Raw genomic sequence first — 26,306 nt, 5'->3', positions numbered from 1 at the left:
CGCTTCAAACTGACGGAGGGAGTTACCTAATACGTGAGAGAGAGGAAAGTCTAGAGTATCGACCTTCTTCGCCTCAGAGTGGCTGAATCATGCGTAAACTCTTTGCTATCATGGTGTTCTTTGGGTGTTCTGGATCACGTCGAAGATAGGAGGTTGGCGAACTGCGTTGAAGCCGTCGGAGTTTAGAACTATGCCGAGAATAGGCCAATCATTTTTCCAACTGGCCTTCATCGACGTTCAACATGCCACATCGCATTTATCTTGTCAAATGCCACTTCAGCGAACGCATGCGCAGATCCACGTAGACAAAAACTATGATGAACATTTCACCACTGCTCAACCTTGTAGATCCAAACTCATTGGCAGGCAACTGCGTCACATTCCGCCGGAAGAATGCCTGAACACATCCGAATTGTATTATCAAGTTTACTCAAGTATTCTAAGCGAAGTTGGAAGATAGTTGGATAGCAAAGGTGAGCAATTCATCAGAATGATTGCAGGTGTGGTCAAGCAAAGAGCCTTGTCCGAGGGATAATCCGGATGGATTAGCTGGTCCGCCGAGCTGCACAAGGCTGTCTGATGTTGCGTTGTAGGTTGGCCAGCCATAGTTGGTCAATCCATTCGCAGGATCTCTGGCAAACGCTACCCAAGCTTTCTGCATATACTTGGACAGATTTACCTCTGTGGTAGTAGACTTCACAGCGGAAATCGCTGTATCGTAGGTGCCGAATACGATGGGGACTTCTGCCTGATGGTAGGACCTCAACTCTGGACGCGTGGAGAGGTCGGAAAATACAGCTGGCAGAGAAACTTGTCGTCAATTAAATGTTGTAAATCGATCGCTCTTTTCACACCTTGATATTGATATCTCCAGACAGGTAAATTGACGTTGAGCCGATCTTGGGCATTGGTTCCAGCTGGACAAGTGAAAGCAACCTGCCCAAACAAATGAGCTGCACCCACACATCAGGGAATAAAAATCCGCGTACCTGCGTTTGGAGATCTGCAGCTACCTCCGTTAACAAGGGGAAAACAATACTAGGAGGGGTAGTGAGTTCAGCAGCAACCACAAATATGTCGTTCTCGTTCAGGACACTACCCGACAGCAAAGGCACCTTCAAAAACTTTCCAGATGCTATGCGCTGTGGAAGATCAGTGAAAAGGGTGATATCTACAATGGAACATCACAACTTCAGTTTCTTCTTATAAAATTGGGTGAGAAAACTGAGCACCATCTATAAAGGCTTTGAATACAATGGCACCAAATTTCATGACAGCATCCTCCAACGTCCTAAACGGAACTGCTTTCATGCAGGCGAGCTGCGCGTCATCGGGATCTAAAATAGGTAGGAGTTTAGTAAAAGTTTGAGTATTGAACTTGGACTTGCCATTTCCACAGTTGAGGCTCTCTGCCAAACTATTCCAAATGTCGCCTTCATATGTTGCATTCGCCAACCCTCCTGGAGAATCGCCTTGTATGAGGCTGAGAAGGTCAACGGATGACACTTTTCAGAATCGGTACTTCTGTCCTATTCTTATTCAAGTCCACTCACGTTCCGGACATTTGAATTGTCCCTGAGTACAGATTTTCAGATTGCAGGTCGTGCATATAATAAGGCAAAGCCACCTTTGACAATTGTATCGTTTGGATGCATGAACGAATACGCATCCACAGCCATACTCCCGGCGCTCTGGCCAAACAACGAGATGCGCTCAGGGTCGCCTCCAAATGCAGCAATATTAGTATGAACCCATTGGATGGCAGCGTCAATATCGAGTAAGCCAAAGTTCTGCGATTTTGTCTTGCTCAAAAGCTGGGGTGCATTTGGCTGGCCAAACACGTTCAAGCGGTAGTTGAACGTGACTATGGCGATGTCATCGTTGTCGCGAACAAAATTCTGGCCATTGTAGATGGCAAGGTTGCTCTTGGGAGATAGGATTAGCTGCAGAACAGGTGATATGGTGAGACATTGAGCATACTGTTCCCCACTGAAACCCGCCACCATGAATCCATATCAGCACAGCGGTCTTTTGCTTTCTGTTGAGACTAGGCACCCATATGTTGGCGGTTAAGCAATCTTCCGACTCTGGAATACCGATTCCTTGACCTCCTGACAGTTTTAGGAACTCCAAGTTGGATGGGGCCAAATTCTGAACGCATGCGTCGCTGAACTTTGTCGCTTTGAAAATTGTGGTACGATTAAGCGGAAGTGTCGGTGCCTCCCAACGCCCTGCGGAAGCGTACGGTACACCAAGAAATTGGCGGACGTTTGCAGTTGCCATTGACCCGGACACAGGGCCTTGCTGAGTATTCACAACCAATCCATTGGTTGAATCTGCGCCGGAGTCAGCTGCTAGCACGCCACAATGGCAAGTCAAGGCGGAAAGCAACACAATGTTTCCGAGATATTTCGTGGTTGTTATGAGTTGTAGGTGTATCGCTTGAGTGTCGACGAGCAGACTTTGTTGTGTTTTACGCGCCTTTTATACAGGGGTATATAGTCATACATCGCCTATCTATTTGATCAATTCCATGTGGTAGGCACTTGTACATTTGAGGTTTCAGCCAAAGCATGGCGCAACTGGTGGCTAACGGCGTTCCGAGAGGTCATACATCTGAAGTAAGCGCTATCCTTTCTACCTTGTCCCTATTGTTATATGGATGACCAACTTGTTCTCGTTATGATAATATGAAACTATAGTGATGTACAAGTTACATGCTATGCATTTAAATGTATTCGTCCAATCTCTGCTAGGAAGTTTGTTAAGCCCCGCGGATTTTTCGCCATTGTCCAGGCTACGCCGACATGGCTAGCTGAATCCCGATAACCACATTGTACATAGAGAGTTTCTACTGGTTTGGACTATTTCGCTATCTTTGGTAAGGACCTGATATCCTCATTACCACTGTCATTCAGTATGAATTTCTCATAGCATTGACTAAGATTTAAATCAAGTGTATTTGTTTTAAAGTGGCAACTACATTTTGTTGTCCCACGTTTACATCTGTTCATGACGAATTAAACTGTGGTAGATTCTGGACAACAGTCCCAACAGCCAGTGGTTCCAACGACTACATCTCCTTCCGGGCAGAACGGTTTGGTAGGAAGACACGCCGAACCACAAATCTTCCTACAACATCCCCAGCAACCATCTCCTCCAGTTGGTGCTTCCCCAGGTGGACAGGTTGGCTTTACCTCCCTGCATATATCTGGACACTCTTGGGCAGCACGAGTGCTAGCGACAATCGATAGTACCATGACGGCAATTGCAAAAACGACCTTCATATCTATGGTTTTGGTAAGTGGATGGCCAAACAAGGTCAATTATAAAATCATTCTGACTATTCTTGTTACTCTTATGGAAATCTACGAAGAAGTGTATAGTAAATGTATACTGTTGCCGTGAATCATATGAGCACATACCAAAATGAGGGCAGTAGGCCTGTTGCGCTGAACAATGATATGGGTGACTTAGATTGAGAATTAAAACCAGAAAAACCTCGTTTCGTTCATTTATACACTGCAATTGATATTTTTGGCGACCGCCCAGGAACGTCTACTATTTCTGTTAGATCAATATCTAGAGTCCAGCAAAATATCCGTGTTTAATATTTGATATTGTAATTCATTTCATCTCCGTTGACAATACTTCATTCGTGTCTAATTAGCATGAGAAAAATACCAACATTCATTTCAATCTATTGACCCCTCCAACACTAAGGTCCTATAACCTGAGCTTATTATTAAACAGACTCAATGGTATTTATTTGATGTTGAAAAATGTTTGATTGTCGTTTGATATGACGCCTTGTTAGATGCTTGCCGTGTCAATGGGCTCCAAGAGGTAGACATCCAATTATTGTAGTTATTTCTATCAATTTAGTATACTCTACGAGCCTTAAAACAGTTCCCATGTATCACTACTATTTATGAAGTTCATGAATTAAAGAATGATACTGTAGGTCTAATCGTTGCGTTCAATTTCTCACGGATCTTCAGGTCGAGTCGGAAGATAAGTCGGTAGAATGAATTATGGGACACAGTTATTGCATTTAGCTACGTATGGGCTCGCAACATCCCCAACACCCAGGTCCTCCAGTCGGTGCCTCTCCTGGAAAACAGTCGGGTTTATCCTCCCCACAAGCCACCCCGCAAGGCCTAAGTGTAGTTACGGAGGCGTGGGCGCTTGTCAGGAATGTTATAGCTACTATTGCGACTGTAAAAAACTTCATTTTCTCAGGTGTTCGACGGTTCTATACGACTATGAAAAACAGTGTCAGTGCGTAATTTCTCGTTTCGGATAAATCAGAACACCCACTATGCAAACAGTCTTGGTGATTAGGCGCTGAAGTTGGTACTCTGCGTAAAGCTGAATAAAAAAAGGCACTTGTCCTTGAAAGTAGCTGTACTCACCAAAGAGCCAGAAGCGTTTTCTATGGGATGTTCTCCTCTTCTCGATGCCTGTTTTTAAGTATTCTTGCCCACCGAATGGAGATCAAAATGGCAATGACATTGTCTCTTCATGACAACCAAAGCCTGCATTCTAATACAGATTTTCCGAGCGTTCATTTGATGTAGTTTCATCTTATCCGAAACTTTCGGTACGCTCTGAGTGGAACATTTATTCTAATCTGAGGACTGAATCCCCGGTGATGTGTGTAGGCAATGGATATTTATTTACAGAATATTCAAGTCGTGGCTTTGGGGCTAACTACTTTGCGTAGAAGAGTTTTTGGAATGAAAGTAAATTCGAGTTCTTCAACATGAGATTTGTTTAGCCCCCCCCACTCCCGCTCTGCTCACTATCTACACCGCAACACAGCATCCCCAGCATCCTTCCTGTCCGGTTGGGGCCTCACCCTCTGGGCATACAGGCTTTTCTTCGCGGCATACAGCGGTGCAAACAGTGGGCGGATCATCAGGTGTCAGAGCTGCCGGAACAATATCCACGCAGCATCCCCAGCAGCCTTCTACTCCGGTGGCTTGTTGTCCGGGCTTACAGACCGGCTTTACTGGGCGGCAAACGGTCGCGCATACGTCTTGACGGGTCACCAAAGCGTTAGAGCTCACAACGATGGAGGAGAGCAAAAGGATGTTGGCAAAGATTGATTTCATCGTGTAGAAACCTAAGGAAAAGGTTTTCATGAATGAGTTCTCAGAGTCTTGGAGTGAACGAGTGACGTACTTGGGTTTCAATGTACAAGTCGCGTTTTAGACAATGCTCTAAAACAGACATAAAGTGTCAAAAGTTAACGTCAAACTGTGTAAGAAAAGTCAGGAAGCTCACCTTTGATGAGGCTGACCTTTCGATGAGGGTGTAGACAAAGTATCTTGAGTATTTATAGGCATTCGGCTATGCCAAGATAAAGTGTTCGGAGGTCAGAATTCGAGGTCACTTGAAGCTGAAAGCATTGCTCACGTCAGACTGCTTATTTGCATATCCGTGTATAATGGGTGAAGCTATCCCACATTGAGCACAAGCAAGTAAGCGACGGTCAAATCGCAGTCTCGAAGTATCTTTGAGTTGTTTATTATCTCCAAATATTGAAGGTTAGAACATAGGGAGACTTTAAGACCTGTACAAGCTTTCATTCCATCACTTGGCAAAAGAGCAAAAGATGACTTTTTAAATTTAGGTCTACCCACGACGAGGAGTAACTTATGATTTTGAATATCGGATGGAGCACTGCGGAGGCTAGAGACTGTCCTGTGATCTATGAAACGTTCGAGAAGAAGGAACGTGTCGTAAATCATTCAGCTTCGTGCCCAGGCGCCTTGGTTGATAACCTCGGAGATGTGCAGATCAACCACCTAATAGCGCCAGGATCCCTCTTAATTGGGTCTCTTAATAAACTTGGTAGACCTGGAACACAAGACTAGTTCCAGTCCCTTACACAAATTCGGATTTTTCCGCTTACTGAAGTGAAAGAACGTTCAAGTCCAAATTGAATCCATAATTAATTTTCGACTGCCAAGCAGTATTCTCTACTTTGTCCAAGAAAAATAATGATGATGCGCTAATGTCATGCAGACCCCACATTTACGTGAGGGTTGCTGAAATTCTGAACGCATAGTAAGCAATGACGAGATATAACGGAAATAGTGTTACAAAAACCAGTAAAAACGGTGGATGAAATGCTAATACACCACTGTTACGCATCTTTCACGGGAAATTTGCGAGTGTCGCCGAGTATCACTTTCGTAAATTATGTGATTTGCACCTAAAACGTTGACAGTCATCGTTCTTTCATGGAGTAATCAGCAATTCACCATTTACAGACGGCCAAGTGACATTTCAATTTTTTGTCAGTCCCGACGGATGAGTAACCTGACTGAATCTAGAATACCTTCTAAAATTTGTACTAATAAGCTATAGTATGAAAAATTAACCCCAAAATACTACGTCACTCGCTTAGAATTGAGGGTGCAAAGGACAGAAAAGACCTGGATGGTACTCTGGAACTTGGGTCCGACAAGCAGTGTGCGGTTGATGTTGGTAACATACGGGCGGAGCTCAAGTATTGTAGATCCGTAGTCAAAGAGGGTGTGAAAGTTAGAACCTGGAAGTCAACAGACCATGAGGACGGTACCATATTGATACGAAACAAAGGTAACCAACAGGTTTATGATACTATGTGGGATTTTGGTACCATTTCCGAGCTTGCCAACGAGTGAGAGATTAAGCATGTTTTGAATAGGATATGTGAGGCCCATTGTACGTTAGTCATAGCAGGAAGAAACCAGTAAGGGAGCCCTTAAGCACGGTCCAGAAGAAAATGTCGCAAGTTTGTTTCTTGAAGTGCGCAACTTCAATAAAGTTGGCATTCGGACTCTGAACCTTTTAAACTCAGAAGGTCCAACCGGCGACCAACTTTCCCGAGGCCCGGACCTTTTTGCAGATGAAAACTGAGTTGCGCTCAAAGTGCGTTTCTTCGTTCTACCTCGTGGCTCATAACGTTCTTCACTTCTTTCGACCACGTATACATGCAGCGCTGGACTGGTTGCATCAGTTCATGAAAAAGGACTTTGCTTGGGATTTGGCTAGACCGGAAGTCAATTTCGACGCTCTTGTTCTTGGAATCCGCGTCTCACCTCTTGGTTTTCTCTGCTCTAACTCTGCCTTCATTCCTACATCGCGTACTTAGTTGCGCAAATGCACTAAATATAGAATCTGTTATACGGGTTCGGCGGTGGATCACGATGGCCAAAGGGTTTCGTTAACCGCGTGTCCATAGGGTCATGGCGCACGGCGGGCCGCCTTTCTGGAAAACAGCTTGACGTCGAGCGGGTTTGGTATCCCAGGTTCTGCTCCATTCCATATGCCTCTAGACAACCTTCTTTTCTATGTTTAACACACGATGGGGGGCATATTTATTATGCATGACTTGGTGTTGTCGAAAAAAGGCCCACTTTTCCTTTGGATTGTCATGGGCATTCTTACCGCACTTTTCCTAGTGTATTCGCTCGTTGCTCGGGAATTTTATCTTGGAGATGGTGTATTACTGTTCGCTGCTGCTAAATCCCCCCCTCTTGTATCGGCCACGACATTTCACGTCACAAGTGGAAGTAACGAGAACTATTTCTATCGGGATAACATCACGACCGCCCAATTACTGCTGACGAGCACCACCGCCAGTAACAACGTTACCCGACGTCTTGTTGCGGCTCTTCCAGCAGGGAATAATGGAGCGTTGGTCTATTTCCTACCCCAAAAAGAACCCTCTTCGGTTCCTCTCAACCTGGAACTGGTGAATGGCTCGATGAAAAGTGTTTCCCTGGCGGACGGAAACCGCGGAATTCAGGCTGATATGACGCTTACCGCCAATGCGACTTTAGGCGTTACAATTGTTGGTGCTGTACGAGCTTTAAGAGGTGAGACTTTCGAATAATGATGAGCGTGGACATTGTAATTGAGCGAGATCAACTATGTCGAACATAAGATTACGTCGAAGGCTCTGGGACTATGCACGAAATATTTAACTATACCTTGGCATCTCATTCCCCGACAGAGGTCAGGCTCCACAGGCAGTACATAAACAGCACATCTGTATCTCCAGAAACACATGACGTCCTGAGCTCCACTGACAATACCATTCTCAAAGCTAAGCCGTCGGCCCAGACGTTCAAATCCGTCGATCTCTACCTCTCAGTACCACCCGGAAGCTCTGCGAGATTCTCTGTCGACGCGCGAAATGAATCCTCTCCTGTTATTAACATTGTTATACCTACTGTCCAACGTCAACCGGTGGCTGGAATGAGACCTCCGACGGTTGACGCGAAATACAACGTCCGCATACAGGTGGTGACGAACGAGACAAGCCTTGCGGGACTGGATGTAGGCGACTTGTTCTTGAGCCCTGTTGATGCTGCGACGGATAGTGTTAAAACTGCATTGCAAAACTTACCTGCAGATGTTTCCGAGCAAGTAGGTCCTTCCTGATATTCTATTTCCTTGTATATGTGGTCAAATCACTAACATGATATTGTAAGGTTTCGTTCTTGACTTTCCAGAACAAGTTCACGGCGGGAGGATGGAGATTTTTAACTGTGAGGTTTAGTCCTCCCACTACCCATCTATCTGAATTTTGACCATTTTCTTCATGTTCGAAGTACTTTGGACGGGATTCACTTATCGCATTGCGGATGCTAATGCCGCTGCTCACACCAAGCGCCATTGAAGATGCCCTTGGTGCTGTTATTGAAAGAGCCAATAGCACTGGTGCTTTGTGCCACGAGGAAACAATTGGTTCGTCTTCATACTAAATATTCGTTAATTGTTATTTCTCATAACATTGGATACTCTCAGGGGATTATGCGTCGTTCGTACGTTGAACAGTATGTTTATATCGAGGTAATTATCTAATTATCGTATTCAGGTCAACATTGGAAATGGCAGACCCGATCTTGGAAACACTCCGTTTTATGACTATAAAGTATAGTACTTCTCACTGTTCCTATTATGATGCAGCTAACATAGACTACTATAGATGATTGATACAGGTATATATTTTTTTTGCCTATTCAATCCAATGAAATTATCTTAAATGTCGATTAACAGACCTGTTGCTCCTACCTGCACTGCAACACTACTTTGTAGAGTTGCCTCAGGGACAGAATCGATCTGCTCAATTTTTATCGAAGCAGGCAACGTTACAGAACGGAACGTACCTGGATATCATTAACAGGTAAGAGAGCGCCCTTCTCCACCATCATTCTGCGCGAAAGGTTATAACGTTTGTTTGTTATCAGGATCGCGTCCTATAATGTCAACCGCGCTTTGCCATTCTTTACTGCAAATCCAGCGACATCTTCTCAATTGCTTGCGTTCCGGCCAGGGGAGACTGTTGGAAACTGGCGGGACAGCAATGGCGGAACCGGATTCGGCACCATACCATTCGACGTTAATGTCGCGCTTGTTCCAGCCAACCTACGTGCAATAGATAGCCTCGCCCGCTCGGGGATTCTCAGCCTTCAAGATCTCGATGTGGATGGCGGTGCGACGAATATTGTGCAGATGGCGGAAAAGTGGGAAAGCGAGGCGCCAGGCATGTTTGAGGTCGTGGTGGATGCTGATACGGCGGAGCAGAGGCTTAAGAACTTTGTGCAAGCTGTTGACCTAGATGACAGTTTGTTGGGTAATGGGACGGCGACGACGGGAAATGTTAGCTTCTACGCGCTATCGTTGATGCCTGATGGAACTCCAGTTGAGGTGAGTAAGGTGGCGTTGTATTTGGCTCTACAGAGAATCGCGCGATTTACTGGAAGGGTCGCGCTTACTGTGTTTTGATTAATCGGTTCGATCAATCTGTAGGTCCTCAATTCGGATTTGGGATTCAATTTGATGTACGGCACGAACGTGAGCGCGGTATTTTTGCAGCGTGTGGTTGACGCTTTGACGCCTTACCCCCGAGGTATGCTGTGTAAATTTGTCTTCCATTGTGCTCCATCGCATACTAGATATTGTGCAGGTCTTTTGACAAACATTGGAATGGTGGTGGCCAACCCAGCATATGATTCCAACACTGCCGATATACAGCTTTTAGACCGAACAGCGTATCATGGAACAGTTGTTTGGTGAGTCGAACTGCGTAACGTTTGGTCACCTCTTTCTCTGGATTCTAGCGCTAACGTCTATTTACCCTTATGGTACAAATGACACGTCACCTCCGTCGCTCAGGTCGTTCCAGCAAGCGTTAATGGCCGGAGGACTAGCAAGACAGCTGAAATTCTGCCTAACGAATACAACGAGTGTGGATATTAATCCACTGCCTTCTCCACCCCCGGCCTGGTGCGGCGATGCAGAACTCGTGCAGAGCTTGCAGGATGCACAGACACGCTTATGGGCCTCTATCAACGGTGCTTCTGATAGTGAGTTGCACAGTCTATCTGATAGTCTTCTCTCCTATGCTGCCACTCGTTTTGGGGTGGCTTGGCTTTTCTTGGGAGGATGTGTAGCCGAACATGTGCTAAAAATAGACTGGATGTTTAATGAACAGACATCTATTCCGAGGTGTGGTCGTATGCGTTTGATCAGAGCACAAAGACGTTTTCTGTGGCGGATATAGCGGCACTGTCGAGCGGGGTAGAGTCTGATGCGATCCAACTTTGGTCGTATGGGTTTTTGGGGTTGATTGAACCCGAGTAAAGGTGAGGCGACGCGAGCTTGTGAAGACCGGGCCGTGGAGGTACTGTTAGCGACAAGACGTATTTAGCTGCGATGTCGCTCTGTCGTGCTACAATGCCTACTAGTGTATATGTAAGGAAAGTTGTGATGGAAGATAATTTCGTCTGTTACTGTGCTGCGCATTGCTGTTTGTTGAAATTGAACTGGAAGCTACTGGAGCGGAGCCAAGCATTGTGCGTTGTCTAGCTATCCCGAAAATATATGATGCATTTCCAACGTTCTGCTGCACATTGTCGCGAAAAAAGTGGCGCACTGATGCCATACTGCTATGTATTGAGTATGACCGTTTGCCTAATTGGAGTACCGCATTTTTGTTACTTTCGAGTGCCAAGAGAACGCTCCAGCATCTGTACATAGTTATGCCCTCGGAAACTGGAGTCGAGGAACGATTCCCCGAGAGAGGAGACATGTGAGTTATATGTTATGGAGGCAATACATACACGATAGCAAAAGCCGGAAGGGGCTCCGTATGGTGACTCGACTGAATCGGACTGACGTGGGCGGGAGCTATTGCCAAATAAGGAACAACAAATGACTATGACTTCCCCAGCTCCGCGTAAGCCTGTCTTTCCTTACAACCACAACCATGTCCGCCCTATTCCAATGGTCCCTGCTGGCGGTCTCAATAGCCTCCACCGCCTTCTCCACCCCCCTCTCCACTAGCCCCAACTTCCAGGCCCCCTCTTCTCCCCTATCCGTAGCCCCCCTCGTCGCTACAGAGCACATTTATGGCTCCATTAACAACTCATACATCGTTGTGCTCAAGGATGACATCCCTTCTAGTCTCATTCAGAACCACATGAACTTCCTCCAGGCCGCCCACGCCTCGGACCCGCTCGTTGGCGACGACTTTGCTGGTGTACAACAGGTCTACGACGGCCACATCAATGGCTACGCTGGCCGTTTCACTGACTCGGTCGTAGACCAAATCAGGAAGATGCCAGAGGTCGCATATGTGGAGAAGGACCAGATTGTGCGCACACAGGAAGTCCAGAAAGGCGCTCCTTGGGTAAGTTATCTCTTATCTTACTCTCTGCACCGCCCCGTGTTGTGTCAATTTGAATTCTGATGTTCATTCTCCAAATAGGGTCTTGCTCGTATCAGTCACCGTCCCAAGTTGACTTTCGGTACTTTCACCAAGTATCTGTACAACTCTGACGGCGGAGACGGTGTTGACGTATACGTCATTGACACTGGCATTAACGTGGCGCACGTGGAATTCGAAGGTCGTGCTTCATGGGGCAAGACCGTCCCCGCCAACGACGTTGACGACGATGGCAACGGTCATGGAACCCACTGCGCGGGTACCATTGCCTCCAAGAAGTACGGTGTCGCGAAGAAGGCCAATGTCATTGCTGTCAAGGTCTTGGGCTCCAATGGAAGTGGCAGCATGTCTGACGTTGTCTCTGGTGTCGTCTGGGCTGCCAACCAGGCCAAAGTCAAGGCTGCCGCTGCTGCTGCCGAACTTGCCTCCACTGGAAAGACCAAGCACAAAGGATCTGTTGCTAACATGAGCCTTGGAGGTGGAAAGTCGCAAGCCTTGGACGACGCCGTCAACAAGGCCGTTAAGGGTGGACTCCACTTCGCCGTTGCTGCTGGTGTGTACAATGATCAATCCAATCATCTATTAGTCTAACCCACGTATAGGTAATGACAACCGTGACGCCTGCAACTACTCTCCTGCTGCTGCTGCCAATGCTGTCACTGTCGGAGCCTCCACTTTGGGTGATGAACGCGCCTATTTCTCCAACCACGGCGAATGTGTTGACGTCTTCGCTCCTGGTTTGAACATTGTGTCCACTTTCAAGGGAAGCAACACTGCTATTGCCACCCTCTCTGGTACCTCCATGGCATCCCCCCACACCGCTGGACTCCTTGCCTACCTTCTTTCTATCTACCCATCAAAGGAATTTGACCCTTCTTTCAACTCTGCGGATGAGCTTCTCTCCCTCCAATCCCAGCGTGTACTATCTTCCCCCTTCACCCAATCCGTCTCACCCTCATCACTTTACGCTGTTGTGCATCGTGCTCTCCCATCCTTCATGACTACATATCTCCCCTCCCCCAAGTTCTTCGATATCGTGCTCGGCAACGCTGACGATGTTGCTCCCATCCCTAGCACTCTCACCCCTGCTCAGTTGAAGAAGGCTCTCATTGCTCTGTCGACACCAGACGTCCTGTCTGATCTCCCAGCGAAGACAGTGAACAAGTTGATCTTCAATAACTACACCTCTTCTGCCTGAATGGGGTATGATTAGGAGCAGGGAATGGTGTCTCGGTCGTGGTAGGTTATGTTGTAGACTGAAATGATCTTGTTGAGGTTTATCCGTTCGTCATTCTTGACGCTGGGGGGATGGTTGGTGGACTCAAAGACAAGGCTGGCCAACGCCTTCACTGGCGTGTTACTGGCCAACTTGACATGCGGACTCTGCTATCAACGACTATTCCCCAATGTTCTCTTAGGCCTTCTGTCCTTGTTGATTTGACTTTCCTTTGGTTATACCCCGACGACTGTCTTTGATTTACATACGCATTGCCATTCTCCCCCACCAAGCGTCGCATTCCAACACTGTCGTATTCCCATCTCATCCCAACCCACAAGTCTAGACTTTTATCGCATCTACAATTTATCCAACCATGATCCTGGCATTTGTCACCTCTCACAGTCACCATCTCACGGCGCGCTCACCTGCGTCCTTAGTTGTACATATATTCAGACATAACATACATATTTGTTTTTGTTCTCATTTCTTGTTTGACACCCGCAGATTGGGGGACCTTCGGATCTTCTTCTGGTGAGGTCATATGTATATATAGTTTATATTTTTTGTGTTTGTGTTTGTGTTTGTGTTCGCAGTACATAGCTTTCTGATATCCAGTCATGCATACACAGTTGGGTGATATACGTACACACCACTGAAGTTGACGAGGTTCCTAACGCCAATGACGTTTCGCGAAACTCACGTGCCATTTCGGCTTTCGGTGCGCGAATGCGGTACACTAGCACAGCTTGCACACTTAGGGGGCTGAGGCAGTGGTCACCCATGTAGAGTTGTTCCCGTTTATACACTTTCTTGCTGTGATCTCTATGCATCTTTCGACCTTCTTTCCAAGTTCCGAGTGGATTCGCACTATGTGGAGCAAATCAGAAACCAAAATCTCTAAAAGTTTCTTGAGTTAACCAATGACTATCAGAGTTGTATTAGACAGTTGACTCGGTACAAATGTAGTACCGGAATGAAAGAGACAAATATCCAGATGTTCAGATGTGCTATGATTGTGGAAGTCATTCTTGAGTTACGAGTAGACGGAATGAAAAGATTTTCTTGTGTTGTGATGGAATAAGTTATGAGAGAATCCGTCCGAAAGTGTAGGATCCATCCCTCGGCTGAGATGTAAAAATGTAATACGGCACACAGGCTGAAGGGGTGCCTTGGTGCCTGACATCGCAGGAGCATGAGGCTTCGACTGATCGATGACCAGAAAAGAGCGATGACATTGACGGACTGATGTTATCATATGAAGAAGAAGTCATGACTAATGGACGCGTCCTCTCTCTCAAAAAAAACGTTCTGTGATTAGTCGGGTCTGTGCCAATTATGACGCGTCGTTCAAGAGGCGGATCAGTACGTAAAGTTTGTCTTGTGAGTCTGTAAGTCTGTTTGTCAGACACCGCATCGCAATGAGAAGTGTAAAACCGCGTAATTGGCATCGTTCATCAATATGTTTTTTTGACGACTGATGTGTTTTTTGCTATCGAGCCATATGGTCTGGCTTCTTGCTTTCACAATAATCAGAATCTGGGACAAACAATGTGGTTACCCGATGTCTGCGCGTAATTAACGAAAGAAAAATAGAATGACAGAGCGGAAACATGCATGTCAGTGAGAGTGTTCTCTTAGAACGCTCCAGAACACTTATTCTCGTCTATACACACTGTTCCAATGTATTTTACGCCCACGGCTTGAATATTTCCCAATTTTTTACGTTTTTCTCAAAGGTTTGAAAAGATTCGGGCGACACACTCCTACGTCGTCTTGATCTACTAACTATCACGACGTTGAGTGCAGATGTCGCCACCTTGTTCCTAAGTCGCTGAGATGCTCTTCAAGATTTGCAGTTGAATGAATATCAATCATTCTTTTGTTAGTTACGGCAGTGATTCCTCGCTTTGATATATCGTTGCCAATATAACTGTCGTTGTTGACGTTGAAAATCGGACAAACAACTGGAGCGAATAGCATGATTTATGAAATGGCAAAGAAGAGTCATTTCGTCCCCAACTGCATGTTTTAGTCTCAAAACATCCATCCGATCCTCAGGGAGTGGCATAGAACAGCATACATAGCATGCTGTGCAACGATTATCAACACACGGAGGTGAAAACGTCGGAGATTAAACTTCCAATTTTAGCGCCTGTATAGGCGCTTTTAACCTTCGGAGGATATATATAGTACGGGCCAGTGTGGAGTTGCGCATCAAGACCTAAACGTCAGCTGTCTGCGTTATTCAGCATAAGGATTTCATGCTAACGATTCCAAATTGGGATTATACCACCTTCAAACGAAGGGCCACTACATTCTTAGATCTTAGCGTTACTAACAAAGATAAAAAGTATCGGTGTAACGCTCCCGTACAACGGTGCAAACAAAGATAGTAGAGACATCGTCCTTAAACCGAAACATAAATAACAAGAATGATGCGTATATGAGTAATAGCAACATACATCTACGGGGCTCATTGACTGATGGAAAGCAAACACCTCGCTTTTTGACAAAACACCCAATAGCCAGTATTATTGCAACAATCTGAAAAAAAAGATACATATAAATCCCAATACTCTGCTTTATTTCTGTTCTCAACAGCATCTAAAATACTATTCTCCGTCGCACAGTATGAGGAACAGAGATGGATCGACTTGGTTTGAATGAAATCAGTGTCGGCCAGGAAGTATCTATGAGGCCCCGTGCAATAATTCCGATACCCATGGCTCCTTCATCACTGTTACTAAGAAAATTCACTAATTAGGGATTTAAAACATCAAAATGAACTTAGGCAACATTTTGATGCCAGATGTTGTTATATACCGCGTGGAAAGCCGTCAAGATTGGTGTTTCACGGATGGTGTGTATGGTAAAAACAATGTATATTGGTACATGCACCCCAAAAGACTCAGGATTGAATCCAAAAATGAACCATTGCTCTAAGGTTTTACTTCCTCACGGTGGGTGTAAATGAATCTAAGGTTTCCGGGGCATTAAGCTCTGTCTTACGCCAAAGAGGTGACAGCAAGTACAATATCAATCGGAAACCGTATCGGTGGTTTCTTCGATGAACCTAGGATAGCATAAACATAAGTTAACCTCGCAAGCCCTCATGGACAAAGAAAGGGTTAGCTCAATTCTATCCGTGTTCTGGCGGTACACAAAAGGAATACTGTTCTGTGCAAGTACTGCAATTTGCAATGTGATTTCTTAAAATCCAGGCTATGTACTACTCAGAAGCCAAAAAAATCTTCAAGAAAGAGTTTTAAACTGTTTCAGGGTGCAATTAGGCTCCATTGGAACAAACTGCATCCAGTCTTTTGACAAGCTGTTTGAAAGTCACAGAGCACAAGTGGAAATCGGACGGAAATCAAACTTTACATGGATGTGATTTGAAGTAGATTGTCGGCGCTTGTCTCTACTTTCTGCTTGCGAATTGCAGATTTCTCTTAGGTTTACGGATTTTGTTAGGTACAGATACACTACCCATAAGTTGAATGTAATCCGTTTTGGTACTCGGATTCATCTTTTAGATCCATTGATTCGCTACTGTCTTAAATAATTCTAATCCACAAAGCTTGACTAAAAAAGCATAGCTTTGATTTTAACATTCCATCCATAGACGTTGTGTTGAGTCTATACCTCCATAATCGTAGCCGGGTACATGTCTAGAATGATTCTCGTAGTATAATTTATTCAACCATGCTCGTAGGCGGGCTTACTCCTCCGTGGCTATACACTAAACCGTAAAAAGACATTTGAACTCAACATCCAATTTAGCCAGGCACGTTTTGTCACTCCAATTCTACAACTAATGGTTGAATTTAGTTCAGCGTAAAAACTGAGTTCAACAACTATTATTATCAAACTTGGAGCTGGTGTCTCTTTGAGGTCGCATCAAATTACAAGGCATCGTGAAACTATGTATCCAAGTAGACAAGTTGAAAACATGAAAGAACGGAGGGTGATAATTTGGTTGCGTGTTAAACGGATGCAAATTTGACAGATCCGTTTACAAGCGATGAGATTTACTGAACTTTATTTTGTGAGCTCTTTAGATCTAACGAAGAGAAGCAATAGGCACAAATGGCTTTCTGAAGTGTATTCCTCCAGCCCTCGTTTTGCTGCCTATGTTTGTCAAAACAAACACTGTTCAGTACAAAGTGTAACTATTGTGAAGTCATATTGCTGATTTGCAACTGAGAGTGAATCATTAAAAATTCTCAGTTTAGTATCTCAGTCTTTCATTGTTGTTCTTGTTTTGCTTATTTACTTGGGCCCAAATTTAAAAATATCGACAGAGACAAATGATCCTTGAGCTTCTGTACAGAGGGCGGTACGTTTTAAACAGTAGTCCTTAACAAAGTTCAACATGTGAGATGACCAACCGGTTGGACTGTCATTGGCTCGGGCTTCAAGCTTCAAGCTTCATGCATGATGATCATGAGTCATGCACAAGTCAAATGATGAATGATGGCAATCGATGATGTCGGCAAATGCCATGATGTCACGGGCGCCTTTTTATTCATCGCAGCGGTGCAGCAGTGTAGAGACAGTCGGTTGACCTTCTGAGTAAATAAAATGAAGTACAGTCCCACAATTTATCCCGAGATAAATTCTTTTGTTCTTAAATTGACAATGTTATGACAATGTAGCAGAGGGCAATTCGACCTTGGCAGCGCCCAAAATCAGCACTGGCGCCTAATTATAATCTATATAGGAGCAAGATTCGCGTGCTTGTGTCACATCCTTGATAGATGGTACCGAGTTGAGACATGTGTTGACACATTTGGCTTCTGGGAAACTGGGAGAGGCCGAGAAGCGCGTTGCTTTGCCCTATTGGGTGGCATCTACACAGATGCGTGGAAGTTCCAAAAGACACTTGCCTTAACAGAAATGTGAGTGTAATTGGAAAATTTTGCAAAAAATTATAGGTGTGTGATACTAGTATTGAGATACAAGCAAGCCTACAGTATTGATTAATGCACGGTCAACGAGGGAGTGAAACATAATTTTTCACAATCCCCATCTTGATAGTGGAGTGGATAGTGGCATCAAAAAACATATGGTGAACTGTAAGAAGGACAGCTGAAATATCCGATCTCCACACTATTGCGGCATATGCCACTTAAAATAGACACGATATAACAATACCGCAAGTGAAGGGCGTGGAGTACATGATAACCTCGTATCTTCAGCTTTTTATCAATGCACCAATAAGAGAATAGCTATTGATTAAGTTCCGTTAGCACTTTATACGTTGGCCAACTCGATGAGGTTAAATAATTCAGATGAAAACCCAAACACATTGGAGTTCCGATTAACCCTGATTTTCTTCTAATGCGCAATCATGATCTAGTATGTCATATTCTAAAATTTAAACATATTCATTGCACGGATAATGCTTAATTTTACTCCTCTGGTTTACATTGCTATGTTAGATGTACGTTGGTCTTTTATAATAATACAGATGGCCTCAGAATGGTGAATACGCTTTGGGGCCCAGCTACCCCGAATTTCAATTAGAATTTTCCGTGTGAAAAGGCCAAATTTGTAGCGTAGTGAAGAGGCTATGATTCAGTGGACTTAAGGGGGGTGACATGCGAATCTTGCTGCAATTGAAGTTGCGCATCTCCTGGGTCGGATTCAAAAAGATTCTCACGATAATATTAACGGGTGAATGGCAAATCCATGGCAGTTTGGGCATTGCCACAGTCACTAATTCTTGATCAAACTTTGTTCCTTATAGGTCTATCAGTTGCGATAAGCGCTCGGATGTTATCAACAAGCAACATGTCGCAAAAATGGTTCGGTATGTTCGATACAGGACAACACGATGTTGGGATCAGTGGTATTCGTACTATTACGGGTGCCACATTGTCAGCCTTGGATTACAACCCAAACGGTCCACATCAAAAGAAACCAAAGGCGCTAAGCTCACATTTACGGTGTGATCTTCGATCGCGATGTTGGGTTCGCCGTTAATGCCATTATACCAACAGTACAATGGGTGTACTATGTGGGCTGTGGCAGATACAACACGGAGTTAGTGTCTGTAAAATTGCCTGCTCCAGAGTACTCAGCAAATCTGCCTCCCCCCTTGAAGATTTGTCTCTGCCAGATTCTTCGGCAATCGTGTGTATCGACATCACTGAGTTCGATGTGGCTGTCAAATATCTACTCTACATACTCTAGTTTTGTACAGCGTTGACTAAAGTAGCCGATGGATGTGTAGATTCACTAATCCCAAGGTTTCAATCAGGTTGTGCATCTGTATGCACCTCAGTTCCGTCGATTGGGTCATTCACGCGGATTTGCGTGGTTGATATCATTAACTCTGGTTAGAAAAGCACAATGGCTTTTGCACTCTGGAATTCGCTTTACTGTTTATTTCGAATGGCCATACTTCAGGTAACACGGGCAATGTGCATCATCCAGCACAGAATTCCATTATGATTTTGGTAACAGGCATCTGCAATTACCTAGATAGCAAACATATTCAAGAAGATATACAGAGAATGTACAGATAACAGTTTAAAGAGACGATAGTACATCACATACATACGGTAGGTAATGTTCAGGTAATCATTCACTGTTGTTACGGGCAGGCGAGTCATTTGCTCGCGAACGTATCACAATTCAATGCATTGAATGGCCAGAAAGAGGTAATGTTTCTCGTGAGAAGGAATCTTAGAGACCAAGAAGAGACCTCGCTGTTAAGGTTGCGAGCCTACAAAGAATCGTGCGACGAAATATCGAGGGAAAATACGCCTCGAGGTAAAGTTTAAAAAAACTTTTTGTCGATTCTTCGCCTACAAGTGGAAAAGTTCGCTGATTTCAGTCCTTATCACTGTCAACAGTTGAAGAAGCAGATAACGAATACTGGGCAATATGACTCGAATTTGTTGTCAAGATCCGTCTGAGAAGTTCATGTAGTGTTATTTGTACTGTGACATCATATACTATCAAGTAAATCTTTAAGACAAACCATGCAGAATCCTGGTGCGAACCCTCTACAGTGGTAATTTGATGGGACGGTAGGATTATTGCGAAGAAGATTTGCACCAAGGAGTCCTTCCAATGCTCTCTGCCGCGTGCATTAAGTATCATTAAGGTAATAGGAAACGAAAATTTGGATATTAGGCTTTTGTCGATTGACTCGCACAGAAGTTGAGCTAAAATCCACAGAAACCAAATTGAACCTGGGTTCGCTGAATCCCGGCGAGATTGCACTGGATGACGTGGGAAGGTGCTATCCGCCCATCAACTTCCGAAAATGGAGTCTGGACTCTTTGGTTTCAACTGTCTCCCAACACATTCGGAAAATACTTTTTTAGCGCCAACGAGTAACGATGAATTGTATCGACGACTGCCATGCAGGCTGTACTGCATAAACTTGATGTTTTGGCACGTTTCGAGCAGGTACTTACACGTGTCCGCTCTGTACCACTGGAAAACGTCGCACATTTCCACGGAATGTGGTTGAAAAATGTAAAACCAAGTAAGGCGCTAAATTCTCCAGTATGACTCGGAAATGACTAGGGTGCTGATTCTTTGACCTTTTATGGAATAATTAGGCAACAAGCTGGTACGGTTCATACCTGGCATTCTATGAGTCACTTGGAATCTCGGACGTGCCCACCTTTCCAAGTTGTGCCTACGGAAACCCAGTCCCCCTCATCCAAGCTCCATCAATTCCGAAATCAGGTCTATACTCGTGGAAATACTATAGAATTAGGCTGCCGGAACTAAATCTCATGATTGGATCTTTTTTGGTGTGTGAGATGACATGCAATCAAGTATCTCATACGGTTGCGGTGCCCATAGGATCTTTGAATTAGGATCGATTCCAGCCTGGCAAGGAACTCAAGACTCGGATTACACCAGAATACACTGCCGCTTCCGCTACAAGTTGTTTTCTCCATCGATTCCGGTTAACAGTGCAGTCTATGGGATGATATAAAAGGTCCCATCTGTGTGCAACCATTTTATCATCCACCCGTTCTCTACCCTTTCGTCTGCATCCAATCCCCTTCATATTATCATGCCAGTCTCGAACTCCCCTTATTCGACTGAACTGCAGATTGTGACCGTCTCGGAAGCGCGTCGATTTCCGGTCTTTGCTAAGCGCGTCTTGGATTCAGATCCAGTTCGCGCTAACTTGATTCTCCCTACTCTTCTAAAATGCTATGCTGCAGAAAGCAAGGGACAAGTCATGAATGGCCACCTATGGATTGTCGTTCATGTCGCTGGCGCGGTGTATTTCATTGCGTCATGCACTCGAGGATATATGGGAGACTACCCACTCTTTATCTATACCCCCATACCATCCGACCAACTCATCCCTCACTACATAAGGCCGGCTCTGACGATGATTGCAACCACCTTGTTCCATAGCCGTCTAATCTCTCCTCGACGTATCTATTCAGTTTTTGCTCAAGAGACAGTGACTTTAACCTTTGCCTCTGTATGGACCGAGATCACCGGCATTGCTCCCGAGTCTACGCCATACTACCACGCAAAGATCAGTTATGCCACTCAAGACTCTGTGGCCAGGTCCAATAGGGATGTCAGTCCAATCAGAAATGCTTTCTGCGAAATGCGCCCTGCAGTCGCTAGTGATGTCGTGGGCATTGCTGACTTGTGCTTCCGCTTTGCCAAGGAATCGGTAAGCAAAAGTCCACCGATGTTTTTCTATTCACTGGAATGCTGATATGATTTTAGGAGCCCTTCGTACTTTCATGGCAAGCCGCACTGGAAGAGGCCAGGATTCTCGTGCAGTGCGGCCAGGTGTGGGTTTACACGGCGACATTTCCGGGACGACCCACCGCCATTGCCTCCATTGTTGCGACCACTCGTAACACTGACGTGGCAGCAGCGATTACCAAAGTTCGTCCCATATTTTTCTCATCTAATTGTAACTTCGGTTGACATTCTGTCTTTGCAGGTGTATACACACCCTGACTTTAGGAGTCAAGGCTGCGCAGAGAGGCTTGTGCGCAAAGTTTGTTTCCAGTACGTTTTATCTCTCTGCTGTGTTTTGCGTATAACTTACAATAGCTTCTACCAGCCTGCTACAGACTAAGAAATATATTGTTCTCTACGTTGGGCTTGACAATCGCGCGGCCAACGTATATCAAAAAGTCGGATTCCTCGGTATCGGCCAGAACGCTCAGCCCGTCCCTTTGGTCGATAATTGGCTTGAGATTGGCTTTGACCGTAACCAGGTCAAGCTTGGTCACTGGTAAACAGTTTTCGGCCCAAATAGACGTCCCTTCGCCAATCATCCACCGCTCGCGCTCATACATACGATCGATACAATCTCGTCAATCATCAATAGACCACATATGACTGACACATTAGACAACGCCCCCGAACACCTTTGGTATTTAACGACTTCGGTGACCCATTAATCAGGCATTAGTATCTATACTATATTTCCCTTAATAATATTATACTACATCTTGCTTCTCCACTTTGTCCTCTTCATGTTTCGTCTCTTTTATTGTTTGTCATTTTGTATTTATAGAAGGACATCCCGACTTATAGTTCCTGGCATTTTACAACTTTGTCATTATCACCACCATTTACACTCGCATATCAGGTAGCTTTCTGTAGCATAACTCAATGTCCCAATCCTTCCATAAATATACACTGTTGTCCTTGTTCGTTTCGAAAGTTGGCGTCTTGCTCGTTCTGGGGCAAGGCAATGCAAAAAGATTGACTGATATCAAACAGAGAAGGAGAAAAGTACATAGATTCTTAATATATATAGTCTCAATCGGACTCGCATCGCACTAGAAACTATCATTCTGCAAATGATAGATATTTGGATGAACAAGTCTTCATCTACAATGACGTAGGTTTCTAGGGAGCAACGGACGCTAGGGGCAGTATAGTCGTGTTTAAAGGGATTTGATAGTATGTCAGAATACTTTTGGGTAGTCCAAATATGTGGAATTCACCCTGGATAGGGACGATGGGCGACGCGACGTGTATTCACGCGAATCCGGATAGAGTAGGCAAACATAATGGGACATCCATCTGTAACGCACTCCGAGATCCGGAGAGAATTATGAAGGGCGTCTGTTTTTGAAGATGGCCTGTGCCTGTTCTGCGAGCGTCTGTTCGACTTCTTCTGAGATTTCCTGGAAGCATGCGAGGCGATGCACACATCGTAATATATGTTCTTAATATCGGAAGTAAAAAAGCTGCGGATTTATTTTCTACGTACCTCCTTCTTAGGTTTGGTTAGTGGCAATCCCAATGCCTTTCTTTCAAGCATGATCTGGAGGGTTTGATTAAACCGATTGACAGAGACTATACATGAAACAACACACCTCTGTATTCCCAGAATGATGGTAAGTGCATGCTATGCATACGAGGAAATATTTACACACCTTCGCCCCTTCGGATAGTGTCCCGATGGATGAGAACTGACATAACCACGCCGTACACAGTCAGCCCAGCTAACGAATACACTACTCCTCTATGGAGTATATCCACCAGCGGTAGTCGAGGCATTGTGCGATATTTTGGTGACTAGTCGCGACAAACAGGATGTGTGAGTATTGTTTGGACCGAATCCCATTGACACATGATGCAAACAATGTCTCAAACTCATACTGTTCGTCTTCTCTGCAATCATTCATCTCTTTTCTGTCTCGCCGTCACTTACCTCCGCCGAGTACACCAACAATAAAGATTATTCCACTGCCTCATCTCATTCAATCTCATAAGGGCCTTTTTGTATTTGAGAATTTCTTTCATCCGACAGGAGACCAGACGATCTGGAATGCCCAATCAACCAGTGCCAGTGAATGCCTTATTGGAATGGTGCACAGCGAATGGCCTCTTTATTGATTCTAGGATTAAGATCGGGTTAGATGAGCATGATGGAATTGGGGTCTACACTACAAATGCCTTCATTTCTCCCAAGCAAACCTGTACGTTTTTCCTTTTGATGCATTCCGACAAATTGACAATGAACCACAACTCACTGAACCGAAGTGGTGAGGATACCCAAGGACACCATACTGTCAGTCAGAACATGTTCACTGGCAAGTCATATTCCCTTTAACCCGTATGGACTCGGTGCACAACTTTCATTATCCACGGCACTGTATGCAGAAATGTATAGTACGATTTCCACACAAATCATATACCTGTTTTTCAATTATACCTGTTGCATTTTACAGACTAAAAGGTTCTAAATCGAAATGGTCCGCGTATATCGACGCCATGCCTGAGAAGGTCGACCTTCCTATGTTTTGGGGATTAGATGCGAACTCTCAGGATTCAATGGACGCGCTGGACTGGCTGACTGGAACGGAAGCTGGTAAATTGCTTCAAGCTAAGAACGACGATAACTTGACAAAACTAGTAAGTAGAAAACCATCTGATTAAATGCCAGATTCATCTTACCTGTATCCATAATCAGGAAGAAATTGACAAGTTCTATTATAATACAGCCGAATCCCTCCTTTTGCTTCATCTCCAGGAATCTAAGCCAACGCTGATGGGGTTTCATCACGCGTTCTCTTTGGTTTCGTCTCGTGCTTTTCTTGTGGATGCGTATCATGGTTTGTCAATGGTACCGATTGCCGATGTGTGCGTTTAAGTCTAGTTTTATCTCAACAACTCGGTACTTACTTACAGATACCAGTTTCAACCACGGCGCTGATAATCAAGTACATCTTGAGGTATGTAGGTTGCAAATTTAATCAAATTATTAACCACATGTTCGTCAGAGCGATTATAATGTGTGTCCGGAATGCGGCTCCTTGCAAGAATGTCCCCACGATAAAGACGATCTCACGGATGTCGAACACAAACTTGCAAGCTCGGAGAACCAGGAAGACAACCTGGATACAAGCCTCTTGATGGTCACCAATGCCGGTATACCACCAGATACAGAAGTCTTCAATACATACGGAGAAACTCTTTCAAATTCTCAACTCCTAAACCAGTATGGTTTTATGCTAGAGACCAACGACAACATGCGTCTGTCTTGGACAATGTATAATGTAGTCCAAGAACTTTACACCGACCTATTCCTTATCGAACGGCTACCGACAACAGAGAGGCGAAATATTGTGACATATATGTTTCAGGTTCTAACTGCATTAGAAGTAGAAGAGGTGGAGAAGCTTCTTTCTACTCAATCCGACCTTGTTTACTATGAAGACACCAAAGAGGAGCACTTTTTCGTCAAATACGAAGGGTTATCACATCCACTGTGGGCGCTTCTTTTTGTGTTATCCCTCATACGATATCGACAGAGCAACAAAAACTTTGATGTGGACCCCGCCGCATTAGCTCTGGATGTTTTGAAGCTACAAACCACATTAGAGGCTTTAGAGGGTGACGATGAAGGTCAGATTTATGAAAATGATCCTGTTTTCAACAAATCCGGGAAAGCCGACAAAGCAGCAGTCGAACTTTTGAGAGGGATGAGTAATTTGAGTGTCGCTCTTTGCGATCACCGAGGACGGAACAGCGGAAAGCCTGGTTCTTTTGACTATGATCTTTTCAAGCTGCTAGACGTATGTTATCATTTACCTTGGAATTTTTGATTGTCTGATTCTTATCGTGAATCATGAACTCCAGGAACTACCGAAAGGCAACACACGGACGCGTCTGGCAGTCTCTCTGGTGATCACCGAGAGATCCATCCTGAAGAATTGTCAAGCGGGGTGGCAATCCATGGCTAAACGCATCTCCTCGACACTGCCTGGTCTCAGTTGACGCGTTGATCCTTTAATTCCTCACGGGCCCATGTGCATTGTGCGGCAAGGCAGCACATCATACTCCTTGTCAATTACTGAATATAGATACACACCGCAATTGTTCTATGCGTCAATTTAAACGAGCAAGATCACCGAAAAAGAATCACCGAGAAAAGAAAACGTCAGGGACGCTCAACTGGCTGGATCACCGAGCAGACAGCCACACTCGACACCTTGATGTCGTGGCAGTTCGTGATGTCTTTGAGAGAGAAATTAGTCGAACGACGACGATCATGGTCTCTAATCATAGTCTATCGTATCACATATCCCTCTCGCACAGTGGTAAGCAAATTCAAGAGTCGTGCGACAATGAATATTATTATGGTTCTGAAAAAAATGGACGTAGGAAGAAATTGTGTCGGACATACTACGGACGGATGATTCCGGGGTCAGAAGTGTTGAAATGGCAAACGTATGTTTTCATAATCGAGGAGAGAACTAACATAAACTATGTGCCGGTCCCTAAGTTGCCGTGGAGATTGAGGGATGATAGAATCAAAAGAAGACGGTGAGCGACCTTGTTCCAGCGATGGTCGTCTTTGTACTGGCCGAATTGCCCCTGGCTGCC

General features: G+C 44.8%; 6 protein-coding genes across 6 annotated transcripts; 4 read left to right on the top strand and 2 right to left on the bottom strand.

Annotated features, from left to right (window-relative positions):
- Window positions 1-439: 439 nt before the first annotated feature.
- On the bottom strand, window positions 440-2,283 carry JR316_0002584 (Cholinesterase; the record flags this gene model as incomplete). Its single annotated transcript, XM_047888376.1, has 7 exons — window positions 440-798; window positions 855-936; window positions 990-1,171; window positions 1,233-1,483; window positions 1,554-1,575; window positions 1,628-1,943; window positions 1,981-2,283. 7 exons carry the CDS (start codon window positions 2,281-2,283, stop codon window positions 440-442), a joined length of 1,515 nt encoding a protein of 504 aa, XP_047753299.1.
- A 5,095-nt stretch (window positions 2,284-7,378) lies between these two features.
- Window positions 7,379-10,647, top strand: JR316_0002583 (uncharacterized protein; the record flags this gene model as incomplete). The annotated part of the gene is made up of 10 exons (XM_047888375.1): window positions 7,379-7,874; window positions 7,943-8,427; window positions 8,493-8,549; window positions 8,613-8,748; window positions 9,061-9,187; window positions 9,252-9,711; window positions 9,814-9,913; window positions 9,971-10,076; window positions 10,180-10,370; window positions 10,499-10,647. 10 exons carry the CDS (start codon window positions 7,379-7,381, stop codon window positions 10,645-10,647), a joined length of 2,307 nt encoding a protein of 768 aa, XP_047753298.1.
- A 625-nt stretch (window positions 10,648-11,272) lies between these two features.
- On the top strand, window positions 11,273-12,929 carry JR316_0002582 (Subtilisin-like serine protease; the record flags this gene model as incomplete). Its single annotated transcript, XM_047888374.1, has 3 exons — window positions 11,273-11,695; window positions 11,774-12,284; window positions 12,334-12,929. 3 exons carry the CDS (start codon window positions 11,273-11,275, stop codon window positions 12,927-12,929), a joined length of 1,530 nt encoding a protein of 509 aa, XP_047753297.1.
- Window positions 12,930-20,994: 8,065 nt separating this feature from the next.
- JR316_0002581 (uncharacterized protein) lies at window positions 20,995-22,198 on the top strand (the record flags this gene model as incomplete). Its single annotated transcript, XM_047888373.1, has 4 exons — window positions 20,995-21,618; window positions 21,675-21,839; window positions 21,898-21,965; window positions 22,021-22,198. 4 exons carry the CDS (start codon window positions 20,995-20,997, stop codon window positions 22,196-22,198), a joined length of 1,035 nt encoding a protein of 344 aa, XP_047753296.1.
- Window positions 22,199-23,023: 825 nt separating this feature from the next.
- JR316_0002580 (uncharacterized protein) lies at window positions 23,024-23,474 on the bottom strand (the record flags this gene model as incomplete). The annotated part of the gene is made up of 3 exons (XM_047888372.1): window positions 23,024-23,098; window positions 23,185-23,270; window positions 23,351-23,474. 3 exons carry the CDS (start codon window positions 23,472-23,474, stop codon window positions 23,024-23,026), a joined length of 285 nt encoding a protein of 94 aa, XP_047753295.1.
- A 717-nt stretch (window positions 23,475-24,191) lies between these two features.
- Window positions 24,192-25,697, top strand: JR316_0002579 (Ribosomal lysine N-methyltransferase 3; the record flags this gene model as incomplete). Its single annotated transcript, XM_047888371.1, has 5 exons — window positions 24,192-24,332; window positions 24,391-24,560; window positions 24,616-24,652; window positions 24,701-25,495; window positions 25,560-25,697. 5 exons carry the CDS (start codon window positions 24,192-24,194, stop codon window positions 25,695-25,697), a joined length of 1,281 nt encoding a protein of 426 aa, XP_047753294.1.
- Window positions 25,698-26,306: the final 609 nt, after the last annotated feature.

The sequence above is a fragment of the Psilocybe cubensis genome, chromosome 2, assembly GCF_017499595.1.
Source record: "Psilocybe cubensis strain MGC-MH-2018 chromosome 2, whole genome shotgun sequence".
Lineage (NCBI taxonomy): Eukaryota > Fungi > Basidiomycota > Agaricomycetes > Agaricales > Agrocybaceae > Psilocybe > Psilocybe cubensis.
The sequence above is the reverse complement of the archived record's forward strand: the minus strand, read 5'-3'. Positions and strand labels throughout refer to the sequence as shown.